The sequence below is a fragment of the Podarcis liolepis genome, assembly GCF_965112155.1.
Source record: "Podarcis liolepis genome assembly, chromosome: 15".
Taxonomy (NCBI): domain Eukaryota; kingdom Metazoa; phylum Chordata; class Lepidosauria; order Squamata; family Lacertidae; genus Podarcis; species Podarcis liolepis.
Window position 1 is genome coordinate 17,351,466 of NC_139566.1, and position 13,080 is coordinate 17,364,545.

General features: G+C 46.6%; 1 protein-coding gene across 7 annotated transcripts in view; it reads right to left on the reverse strand.

Annotated features, from left to right (window-relative positions):
* PIAS3 (protein inhibitor of activated STAT 3) overlaps positions 1-13,080 on the reverse strand; it is a 37,287-nt gene that overhangs the window by 9,602 nt on the left and 14,605 nt on the right. For all 7 annotated transcript variants that reach the window (XM_083478112.1, XM_083478109.1, XM_083478106.1 and 4 more), the window contains 9 exons: positions 11,972-12,437; positions 9,468-9,552; positions 7,025-7,075; positions 6,405-6,495; positions 5,249-5,383; positions 4,800-4,905; positions 3,907-3,980; positions 1,418-1,578; positions 447-583 (listed from right to left, as the gene is read on the reverse strand). In XM_083478112.1, coding sequence (XP_083334238.1) covers positions 447-583; positions 1,418-1,578; positions 3,907-3,980; positions 4,800-4,905; positions 5,249-5,383; positions 6,405-6,495; positions 7,025-7,075; positions 9,468-9,552; positions 11,972-12,434 — 1,303 coding nt within the window. In that variant the 5' untranslated portion in view covers positions 12,435-12,437. The remainder of the gene's footprint in view (positions 1-446; positions 584-1,417; positions 1,579-3,906; positions 3,981-4,799; positions 4,906-5,248; positions 5,384-6,404; positions 6,496-7,024; positions 7,076-9,467; positions 9,553-11,971; positions 12,438-13,080) is intronic.

A 13,080-nucleotide genomic window follows, 5' to 3' on the forward strand; every position in this document is an offset into this window, starting at 1 on the left:
GACAAAAAGTGGCAAAAGTGTGCCAATGCAGGAATTTACAGCCCTTGGGCTGGTCAAGAACTGTGTTTTCCTTGCTAACCTGGCTATTGTATCTTTATCTCTTGCCTTGCTCTTGTCTGTCTGTCGTGAGGATCTGTCCCAAAATGCCACTCTAAAGTATTTTGGCTCTTCATCAATCTACCATTAGTCATGACACTGCTAGGCCCAGACCAAAGGGCACCATTCGAGGGCCCCATGAAGGCCAGAAGAACTCAAAGATGTCTCATCCTCTTCTAAAGCCACCAAGTTGGTGGCCGTCATTGCTGCCTCATGTGGGAGGGAGTTCCACAGTTTAACTCAGTGTTGCATGAAGAAGGGGACTTTGAATCTTCCTCCATTCAGTTTCAATCGCACAACGGCCAACTAACATGCACAGGGAGGTGCCAGGCCTCCCTAGTTCCTCCTACCTTCCAGCCCATTGTAAGCAGATGGCTGGCAAACCTCCTGGTTCTCTTTCTTGGGCTTCATGGGGCACCAGGAGCCATCCTCCATGAATTGGATCTCATCGCAGTCTGTGACAGAGTTGAGGATTTCCATGAACAACCTGGGGGGAAGGAGGGGAAACAGAAGAATATTCAACATCTGGACAGTGGCTGAAGTGCTGTAGCCCTAACCACCTGGAGGGCACCACTTTGGTGGAGTTTGTGATTACTATGATCGATCTACAGTCGGCCATAATCTTACATAGTCCCTACACCCTTCTTCTCTTCTTCGTGCACAAAGAGGAGGAGAGGAAGCTTCCTCATTCCTTTAGAACAGGGGTAGCCAATGTGGTCCCCTCCAAAGGCTTTTGGACTACAACTCCCATCATCCCTGACAACTGCAATGCTGGCTGGGGCTGATGGGAGCTGCAGTTCAAAAACATCTGGAGGGTTCCAGGTTGGCTGCTTTGGAACTCGCCACAGTTCAAACTCCAGAAACCGTGACTTGTTTTAACAAACGTTGGATAGAACCAACCACAGGTCCAAGTTTGTACGAGGCATAGCACTGTGGTTTGTCCTTAAAGCAAAAGCAGGTGTCTGCACGGAGGAAAAGTGGAGGAGAGCAATGCCAAGCCAGACGGTCATCATGGTTTGTTTGCCAACAGGCCACACAAAAGATGGACAAAAGTGTAAGTATGGCTGCAATTCTTGAAGAGCAAAGATGGCGGACAGAATGTGGCTTCTGGAGAATCTCATCTTGTACTAAATCATTTACTAATTTACAGAGGTTGTGGAACCATTGATTTCTAGGTAATAAAACAGAACATCTATGCAGCCCTAAAGATAGACAACACCACCATCCCTCCAGAATCTAGTAAGTCTGATGGCAAAAGCTGTGGGCAGGGGGGGTCATGTGGGTAGAGGGAGCCTGACCTCCGAGCCTCCCCCAGCATTACCCGTCAATGATCAAGGCCTCGTAGGGGGCCTTCTTGTCACAGACAGGACAGGTCCAGGTGGGCTTCTTCTCATTCATCTGAAGGTAAAGGGCAGCATCGAAGCACTGCAGGTGGGTGCAGGTGAAAGCTCGGCAGGGGACGATGAGCCTCATCTTGCCCAGCTGAAAGAAAGAGAGATTTTATTTATCATAATCTATTTACTGCGTTTATATCCCACAACTCTTGAGAGTTAAGAAATCCTTGCTGGTTTACTTCAAATTATCCAGAGATCTACCAGAAGATCTCAATCCACCTTCCGCCCACCCTGGTCCAGATCGCAGGCTGGAAGCCCTTTGCAGATAACACTGGTATTGGTGAAATTTCACTGACAGAAGCTTCACATAGAAACTCCCTATGCTCACATACCATACCATTAAGCATTCATGGGGGCTGAAAGCTTTAGTGTAACTAAAGCTTCTAGCGGCTGCCAGATTAGTAATTGCCTGTTATTGGAAGCGTCCTGAAGTTTTACTGTTTTGAGTCTGGAACGTCGCTTTGTTGGAACGCCTGACCAGACACAGATGGGAGAGGCCGAATCTGACAACTTCAATGCAGAATGATTTCCCTTCTTTGAACGTCCCTCCAGTTTCTCATTCTTTGTTATGAGGGGTATTCAAATACCATCTGATACTCAGTGAAGCAATATTGTACACTGGTTTGCTGTTATTATTTTATTCCGCAGCTCTGTATTACTTTTTCTCTGTCTACCTATTCTGTGTGTGTGTGTGTCTACGTATTATTGTATAAGCATAATTAAAAGAAGAGAACTTTAGTATAACTATTTCAACCTAAATGTAATCACAGATAAAGAGGGCATCTTATTCAGGGCATCAAGCAAAGGCTGGGCCTTGACATCAGATGCCTCCTGTTCATGGAAGCTTCGTTTTCTGCAGCGCCCTGGAAGCAGGCTCTGCTGCAGTGCTTGGGAGTCCCCAACTGGGGCCTCACACTGAATACAATGAGCAAAAGTGCTGGAGTGGGATTTTCCTCGTGCTCAGGGAAGGGCTGCTGATCCAGTGGAGCCACTCACTAACAGAAGAGGAGGGAATTGGGTCGATTCTCCCTGCAGTTCCCAGGCTTATTTTCCACCCTGTTCTCTCAACGCTCTGAAGTCGGCTTGAGAGAGAGAGTTGCAAGGGGAGAGGGAAAGCCCTTCAGGTCTCTATGCTCAGGGTAGAATTTGTGACCAGCACAAGGACCTAAGAAGAGCCCTGGCAGATTATGCCAATGGCCCATCTTAGCCCAGCATCCTGATCTCAGTGGCCAACCAGATGCCCCAATGGGAAACCAGAAGGCAGGACCCCAGCACAAGAGCAACTCCCCCCTGCTGTGGTTTCCTTTAGTAAAAGGCGAAAGATTTATATGATCTGAAGAGAAGCCAGAGTATATATATCCCCTGCTGTGGTTTCCAGCAAGTGGTAATGCTGCCTCCAACTGTGGAGGCAGAGCAGAGCCATCATGGCTAGAAGCCATCGATAGCTCTCTCCTCCTCCATGTAGTCCAATTTCTTTTTAAGCTATTTAGGGTGCTGGCCATGACTGCCTCCTGAGGGAGCGGGTTCCACAGTTTATCCAGGAACTGCGTGAAGGACTTTATTTGCCCTGAATCGTCCAACATTCAGCTTCTCTGCATGTCCCTGAGCTCTAGTGTTAGGAGAGAGGGAGAAAACCTTTTCTTTATCCACCTCCTCCATACTCTCCTTTTCTCCAAGCAAAAAAAAAATCCAAATGCTGCAGCCTTTCTCCATAAGGGGATTTGCTTCACCTCCCTTGATTATTTTGCTGGCCCTTTCCTGAACCTTTTCCAACTCTACAATATCCTTTTTTGTACACAATATTCCGAGGACAGTTGCAGTACAGATTGGCATGACAGCATTATATCAGCAGTTTTATCTTCAGATCCTTTCCCAACGATCCCTAGCATGATATTTGCCTTTTCCATGGCCACTGGGTCCACAACCCAAGGCCTGTCTCTTCCTGGTCAGTCGCTGCCATTTCAGACCCCATGAGAGTAAATGGAAAGTTAAGGGGGGAGGGTTTTGCCCCCAATGCATCTGAGATTAATTACCTTTGGTTCAGCTTACAGCTGCCTTCACTAACCCCATGCCCTCCAAATTTTCTGGATTACAGCTCCCAACTCAGCAATGGCTGCTGTAATCCAAGACACATGGAGGGCACCAGCTTGGTGAAGGCTGGCTTGCAGCATTATACAAAATCAAAGTGGAAACAACAACAGGAGAAAGGCGATTTTTGTGCATAACGAGCAAATCATCAGTTGCAGGTTCCAAATACATATTTATGAGCTTGCACTGGAACGTGCTCCTCATCTGTTTTTGGACAGATTTGGTTTAATTCTCAAGGCAGATTTAGAGTGTTTTGGTGGTTCTTCATGTATTTACATATATACGGCTTCATGTGAAAGAAAGAGATAAAAGGAGAAACCCGACATACCGGACACATGAGAGAAACTCGTAAGCTCGTTGTCGCTATCTCGCTGTCGGGATCGGCTGTCAGTTTTTCTTTGACTGTGAGGTGTGGGGAGAGAAAGCAAAGAGCCCACTCAGTATTAGGAACACACAATGATGCACACTGTGTGGGAACAGCCATGGCTCCGGGGTGAAGCATCGGCTGGCATGAAGAAGGGAAATGGTTCATCTCCAGGGGCAGCTGGGGAAGACCCCTGCCTGAAACTTGGGAAAGGTGATGCTTGTCAGGGTAGACCTGAGCTAGATGGACCAAGGGTCCAACTCCGTACAAGGCAGCTTCCAATTCCCCCCTAAGCACCTGGTGCGCGAGGGCGAGACTCCACTCTGCAATCTTTTTTTACACTGGGACTTTTAAAAAATATGATCTGGAGTAAAGCTCTGCTCTACATTTAGCCTGGAACAATTTGCTGCAGGCTGGAGGGCAAACAGATCATAGAACTGTAAATTAGAAGGGACTTGAACCACCAACCTTCTGGTTAACAGTCAGACATTTTGACCCATTGAACCATCCAGTTCTGTGAGTAGTATTCAATTCTTTGCACTAGTGGGCAGCACTTCTGCTCATGAGAGATGAAGCACATGACTTTCACCAGTCCCCAATACACAGCACAAGAGCTGCAGTAAGCCAAGATGATAGTAAAAAGGTGCTTTGCCTTGTGCGACTAAGAGAGCTTTTCACTAGTGCTAACCTACCACCTGGAGGTAATTGCAAGAAAAAAGCACACACATCCCTGACGCAGAATCACAAAGTTGGAAGGGACCCCGAGGGTCACATACTCCAACTCCCTGCAATGCAGGAACCACAACTAAAGCATCCTTGACAGATGCAGACAAGATTTCAAAGGACAGAGAACTTACTCAGGGCTCGTGAGTGGTCTGGGTTTCGGATGCCCTTGGCTCTCAGTTTCTGTAGAAGTGTCACCGATGTCAACTGTTTCACCAAATAAACTGATAGGGAGTAATTCTAGGCAGAAGGAAACCAATTATTATTCACTGTTGTACAGAGGAATTAATGTATTCGCTGATCTAAGTAACAGGCTAAACCCCGGCTCTCGTCCATTGGCTGCAGGTCTCCCTGCCCTTCTTCAACCATTGGTTGAGCTTTGCTGATGTCATGGAATGTTCACAAATGTTTAGCTGCCAAACTGGAGAGGCTGCTCACAGGATGTTCAGTTTATTTATTGCCAATCACCTAATTGGGACAGGCGCTTTCATACACACAGTTGCAAGAGCGGAGAGGAAATTGGAATAATTCTGTTCACACATGGGGAGAAAAGAGCAACATAAACCACAAAGCTTCTCCTTACCCTGCCAAACTCAGAAGACCAGTTCACGACGATTGTATTAGGGACGGTGGCCGAAAGCCGCACCAAAGGGGTGATGTTGATGGGTCGACTGGGCCGCTTGGGCTCTGCCCCATTTTTGGTGGGGGGAAGATAACCCTGCAGAGGCAGAAGAGGACATCTGAGGTCAGGCCCCTTGACCCTTTGCCAAGGCTGGACATACAGAGAACCAAGAATAAGGATGGTGGGTGAGTCATCAAGGGGCCGCAGTCACTAGTGTGCATTCCAGAACACCACCACTAATAATAATAATAATAATAATAATAATAATAATTGTTTATTACCTGCCCTTTACCTTAAGGTTCCAGGGCAGGTTACAACATTATTATACTGTCAGGTTTAGGGTCCTGACACCCCCAGAACTTTCCTGATATGCATGCCTGGTCTCTCAGACCCCAGGGCATGTACAGAGTTCAGCAGAGTAACTCAGCAGAGCGTTGGCAGCAAATGAATCACAGGAACAGCTCACTCCATCAGCAAATATGCTTTACTGAAGCATTTCGATAAGCATTGCGGTTGCAAGTCCTCAGCCAGATCCCTGACTGGGTGCATAGCTCAAAAAACAGGTACAAAGAGATGCCGGCAAACTGCATAGCTTGAAAACAAAAGACTGACTGACTGACTCTCACACCTGCGTGCAACTATATAAGGAGGGCTCAGACAGCCTGGAACCTTCCGGTCAGCAATGAATACTAATGAGAAAGGACTGCTGAGTCACATGTGCAATATTTAAAGCCGTTTAAAACAATCAAAAAAATAAGGGAGATGTAATGAGGAAAGTGCTTCTTTGAGACACTATGTAAACTATACACCAACTATATGGGGTTTGACAATAGGTAAACATAGATGGACTCACCACACCTTTTACTTCTGCAAAAAAGACTGCTATTAATTCATTAGAAAGATGAATGGTGATGGAGGCTGTTGCCTGGTGTATATTGTACTACAGGCCATGTACTGTTGCAGGGTTGTTTGATTGTACTATAACATTAAAACATTTATTTGAAAAGTACAACTTGGGAGATCAGGATGTTCTGCATGCAAAGGGTGCACTTTTGCCACTGAGTCGTGGTCCCTTCTGATGGAACCGAGGAGCGGGTGGGAGGAGAGGCTTACTCACCGGAAGAGGGCAGAGCTTCCCATTGATCTTGACAAACAAATTGGGTGGGAAGTAGTCCTCTTGCGGGCAACTGGTTTCACACAAACAAAACCTGCAGAGAGGCAAAGAGACCGGAAAGGTGAGGGGAAGACTACCCCAAGGACAAAATGGTAACTAGAGAGGAGGGGGAGTTTCCCAGAAACAAATTCTTTATTAAGAGAGATGGATAAATGAGAACACAGAATCACAGAATTATAGAGTTGGGACCCTGAGGGTCATCTAGTTCAACCCCCCTGTAATGCAGGAATAACAGCTAAACCACTACGCAGGCAGGGCCTCCTAAGTTGTTCTGAGCTCTTATAGGGATTTTGCTCCTTTGTAACTACACAAATGGGGAGGGGGGCAGGTTCAAGGGCAGGCCCACCTACAGCACTTCGCAATAATACAACCTAGAAGTCTCCAGAGCATGGAATACATTGGCCAAGTGATAGCTGGCCAACCAGCCTTGGCTAAGGTTGAGCCAGGACTGCTTCATACAAAGGAAAAAGCACCCCAGGAGCCAATCCCTAAACAGTGTGAGATTTGTAGAGATGTATTTTTCCGTTTTGTAAAAGCCCAAGAAAACACCAGGCTCTGCTTACCTCAGTTGTACCTGGACGGTGTAGTCACATTTGGCAGCAGGTAAGATATCGCTGGAAAAAGGAGGGGGGGAGGAGAAATTCTTAAATCTCCCAGAACAGTCAAGCTACTTGGAAATACTGTCATTATAATACAATACGTAACAGACTGAAACCTACTTTTCAGGTTACATTTTTGTTTTGTTTTTAAAGAACACATACACAACAAAAACCAGCCCCCACCCCCCACTGGCTGAGCTTCTGTGACATCACAGAGGGCATGTGGGCTTTCTAACAGCAGAGAGGAAACAGCCTACCACAGATTGTTGCTGTGAGGGAAATGGGAGAATTGTTGACCTGCGTGGGGACAGGGAAGAACCTTCTCTTTGGCTTGTGTCTTGGAACATCAGAGACAGCCTACAGTTAGAAAATCAAAATTACAACAAACAGGGAGCAGAGGGCCGGCACTTCACGCAGCAGCAGCAGCAGCCTGGAAGGGGTTCTCTGGTTTAAGAGCACAATAAGAGCCTGCTGGATTAAGCCAATGGCCCCTCTAGTCCAGCATCCTGTTCTCACAGTAGCCAACCAGGTGCCTGTGGGAAACCTGCAAACAGGATCCGAGCACAAGACCACTCCTCTCCTGTGGTTTGCAGCAACTGGTATTCCAAAACACTGCTGCCTCCAACGCAGAGCCTAGCCATCAAGGCTAGTAGTCATCCACAGCCATCTCTCCCAGGAATTTGTCTCAGCCTCTAGGCTGATGGCCATCCCTGCCTCCACTGGGAGGGAGTTCTATAGTTTAACTATGTGCTGCATGACTTTCTTTCACCTGCCCCCGAATCTTCCAACCTTCAATTTCTATAGCAAGCAAGATGGTGTCATTTGCTGGTCCACAGCCCAGGCCTAAAACTGTGCCATTGTCTGGAGTTACAGCAGGGAGCCAGTGGGAGATGTTTGGCTATGCTGCTGCATTTGCCCCTGACTGCTGCCAGTCTCCGCAGCAAGCAGCCCTTGTTCCTGCCCAAACAATGCCCAAACTCCTGCTAACAAATGTGGTACCTAAGGCTTCGTTCAAACTGACTACAGTCAAATTATAGGTGGTCAATTAGTAGCATTTGACCAGCGTGCTAAGCCTGGTGGCCAAACTTCTAGTTTATTTTTAAAGTAACTCTTTATATATGAAGTCCGCAGTAGGGAAGAATAAAAACCTTCTGGAACGCCCATTTTGGTTGCATATATGTTTATGCGCAGCTGCCTCTGTTGGTGATACCCATGGCGGGAGCGGGGTTGAAGTTTGGGAGGGGGAAGTAGGTTATATTAAGAAGCCACTTAAAGAGGATAAAACCTGATATGAGGGAACTTTAAAATGAAATTATATTACAGTTATAAACACCAAGGATGGGTGAGCAGGAAGTCATTAGTATTGCAGAATAGGATTATAATTATTGAGTGTTAAAATGTAATTTTGAATCTTGAAATCAGATAAAATATTGATATTGGGGGTGGGGGGATGAGAGGTCATCTTTAACTATCCTCTGAACAAAGGAGCCAGCCTGGTTGCCTTGGTCTACGGTAGACTACCTACTTAGGCTAGAACTAAAAAGTTACTCCCTAAATTGTGTATTTCCGACAATAAACATAGCTTCATTACTTTCTTACCTACAAACATCTCTCTCTCTCTGTATGTGTGAAAGTAACAGGAAAAGCCTGCTCTCTAAGCAAGACTCACTGGTTTAAACACAACTCATCCTGCATACTATCCCATTAGTTTGTTTGTGTGGGTGAATGCGTACATGTGAAAATTGATTTGAGGTGTGGACATGTTAGTCGATGTGGAATTTGTGTGGGTTTTGAGTGAATGGAATTGTAAAGTTAAAGTTCTGCATTATGGTTTTTTCTTCATGTTTTATATACTGTATTTAATTTTGTTTTTTCCCCCTTTGTAAACCACTTTGTAGGCGTTTCTGGTGAAAAGGAGGATGCAATACTTGAAATAAACATCCTGGTTGTAGTATTGCTCTTATGTTGCTGGCTTGGTTCAGACACCACACCACAGTTTGTATCAATCATGGTTTAGAACAAACAAGCCAAACTAGGGTTTACCAGATGCTTATTTGATTTCATTTTCTGTCTGGCTGAGCACTCCTGTTTCGAGGCAAAGAACCAGTTGTCACTTTGGTTTGCCAATTCAGACACTGCACCAAATAACGATACTTAGTGCTAATGCGTAACTAAAATTTCCTGATGCTTAGTGCAAACCACGGTTTGCAGGCACACTTCGAACCAGCTTCCGATTCCAGTTTCTCAGGCAATCACAAACTGTGGTTGTTAAGCTCAGACGTCACACCAGTTAAGCACCCTTGACTGTGGTTTCATACGATGTCTGCACTCAGCCATTGCATTTTGTGTGTGTGTGTGTGTGCTGAAAGAGCTACAATTCCTAAACAGAAAATAAAATGGCCCTTACCGAGAGGCAAGGATCTGCTGCACCTGCTGAGGAGTCAGGGCAAAGGTGAAGTGAGCCTCCTCAAACCTCTGGCTGTTCACTGATGCTGCAAAGAGAAAAGGCCAGAGGCTAAGCAGTGATCAGACAAGGCCGCAATCGGAAGCCCACAGGGGAGGCCCAACCAAGCGTTCTGCTATGCACAAAGGAATCCTGAAACAGAAGGAAGAGGATGAGGAGGGGGGAACTCAGCAGGCTCCCTGGACCACCTATTTGCCCTCTCCATCATAGGTGGAATGGAAATGGGCTCCACATGCTTATTCCTGGCTCCTTAATGTCTAGCACAGGGGTGGGGAAAATGCAGCTTTCTGGATATCCTTGGACTCCAACTCCCATCGCTCAGCCCTAGCAGTCAGCACCGCCAATGGTCAGGGATTATTAATACTATTATTACACTTAATTTATTAATTGCCTTCTAAACTGCCATCTCAACTAGGTTTACACATAAGGTAATTAAAAACAGTTCAAAACACCAGCTAACACATTGCAGCAACAGTATTGCATGGAGGTAGAGTGGAAACTGGTGAAGAATCACCAGTGTGCACTACCAGTTGGGAGGGAAGGAATGATTCAGTGGGGGACCATGTGCCCTGCATGCGGAAGGACCCAATCCACGGCATCAGAAGTTCAAAAACAGATCAATGTGCAGCAGGTGACAGTGAAGACCCTCCCACCCAAATCCAAAGCTGCCAACTGGCCGTCTGATCTGGCTGAAGGCAGCTTCCTATGCAAAATATAGATATTTTGGACTACACTTCCCATCAGCCCCAGCAACTATGACCAGTCCCAAACATCTGGAGGGCCCTACGTTGGGGAGGTTTGGCCTGCACAATTCAGCTTCCTGTGCACAACTTGCAAAGCTAAAAAAGCATCACACAAAATAGTCAGGGAAAGCAGAAGGCATTGTGCAACTTGCGCAATTGACACAGATAATGGAATTTTATTTTCTTTCAGTGCAGAATGCATAGTGCCTGGTGTATATGAGACTAGAATCTCTGTGTCTTCATACTGACTCTCTCTCCTACCATTACAGGGTGAGACGCAGGCAGCTCTGCCCCTCAGCAGAAAAATCTGAAAAATGCTAGCCCTGGGATAGAGAAATTCCCAGGCCCTGCAGGTGAAGCCAAGGCAAGAACTATCAGTTAAACATTCCTGCAGCACTTCATAGCCTCAGGAATGAGAAGAAGGGCCCTTTACCCTTACTCAGTCTCACTCTGGTTCTACTGCAAAACACATGCCACTCTATATTATTATTAAGCTGGCATTAGCTCACCAACACTCTTGCCATGACAAATCTCTAATTTTTTCACGTGCCATAAGACACATATAATTACTTTTGGCCCTGACAATCAAACCAAAACCTCCAAGGATTTGGCAATGGTCTCCCTATACCATCTCTTTCCATCTCCTTGGAGACACACAAAGCACTAATGCTTTGTTAAATTCTCAGAAGAGTGTTTACTTTTTGGAATCTTGGGACTCAACAAAAATTGTCTCACTGAGAAGCTTCTTCATCTGTCCCCTGGTTTCAGTGACTCATTTTCCACAGCACAATGAACCATGGCTTGCCCTAAGCATCATTTAGCACCCCACTCACAACAGACAAAAGGCAATCCCGGGTGTAGAACTCCTTGCCTCTTTCCATTTCCTTCTTCTGTTGATTATTGGACTGATTAAATAATTTAACCAGAACACAAACTCTGCCACACAAACAGTACCCGCTCCATCCTGTAACATATGGTTGTATTAAAGTCTTCCTTAGACTGACATCGACTTTTGGACTCTCTCTACTTATACGAACCTGGCAAATATTATTTAGATCTGAGATCTGAACTATGCTTTCAGGATGGGGGGAGGGAGGGGAGGATGTTTTGTTTGTCTATTTTTCATTTTCTATCCCTTCAGCATTCAACTTTGTAAGTTCACCTCAATGTCTATGGCATAGAATACCTCCAGGGTCGAGCAACAGCATAACTAGGATTTAGGACCGTAGGGAGCTACCTTATTCTGAGCCAGGCCACTGGTCCATCTAGCTCAGTACTGCTTACACTGACTGGCAGCAGCAGTGGCTCTCCAGGGTTTCCACACAGGGGACACGGCCAGCCCTACCTGAAGATACCAGCAAGGATTGAACCCGAGACCTTTTGCAGGCAAAGCAGTTGCTCTATCGCCGAGGCTTGACCCTTCCCTTCCATTTGTTATCATGCCAAACTATAGCTAACCACAAACCCAGGTTTGCAAGCCCACTTCAAGCCAAGGCTTGCTGGCCAATTGCAAATCATGATTTGTCAATTCAGACATAATGGTTTCCTCTTGTGGCATCTTATTTCCCCTGGCTGGCGCCAATGTTTTGGCAGACAGTTTGTAAGCTTCTGGGTTCCACAGCACTCTTCTTCCCTAGCTATCTCAAATTCTAGAGTCAGTAGGGAGGAAAGGGCAAAAAGGAAGAAACAGCTTGGAGGACTCACCCAACGTGGTGGGCTTGATGAGCTCGTCGTATACATCGTAGAAGGGCAACCGCCGCATTTTCACGTCCGGGTGAACCGGGTGGATGGGGGGAGACAGGTGTGGGACGTCCGCCTCATGCTTGGGTCCCAACATAGGCACCGGGGGCATCATGCCAACCGGCACCCCAGAGGTCACTGACCCGTTGTCGTAGGGCAAGTGGCACATGGTGCCCTGGGTCAGCGTCGTGCTGGAGGGCAGCTGTCCCGCCTGGAGGTGCAGCATGGATAAGTCCGAGGGGGTGAGGATCTTCCGGGGGAACCGTCGCCGGTACAGCTCCTTGATTTTCATCTGAACGGCCGGGCTGCAGCCAGACTTCAGCAGCTGCAGGGCCTTGGTGAGCAGCTCATGCTTCCTCCCGCTCTTGTTTCTGCCCGCAAAACCCAGAAGCACCTGCAGCTCCGACACTCTAAAGCTCATAACCATGTGCTGGAAGGGGGTAGAGAGGGAAACAGAATATTTAGAGAAGTATACAGATTTTGAGATGGCACTCCCTGAACCCCAAATTTTAGTGCTAGCCATCTCTGGCATTAAAACATCTTATATTGTACACATCTGGTACTGGTGACTGGGAATGGCCGCCGGGACCACATAACACCGGTCCTGAGAGATCTACGTTTCCGAGCACAATTCAAAGTGTTGGTGCTGACCTTTAAAGCCCTAAATGGCCTTGGTCCTGTATACCTGAAGGAGCATCTCCACCCCCACCGTCCAGCCTGGACACTGAGATCCAGTGCCGAGGGCCTTCTGGCGGTTCCCTCATTGCGAGAAGTGAGGTTACAGGGAACCAGCCAGAGGGCCTTCTCGGTAGTGGCGCCCACCCTGTGGAACACCCTCCCTTCAGATGTGAAGGAAATAAGCAGCTATCCTATCTTTAAAAGACATCTGAAGGCAGCCCTGTTTAGGGAAGTTTTTAATATTTAATGCTGTATTGTTTTATCACTTGATTGGGAGCCGCCCAGAGTGGCTGGGGAGACTCAGCCAGATAGGTGGGGTATAAACAAATCATTATTATTATTATTATTATTATTATTATTATTATTATTATTCAGAATGAAGCACCTATCCCCAG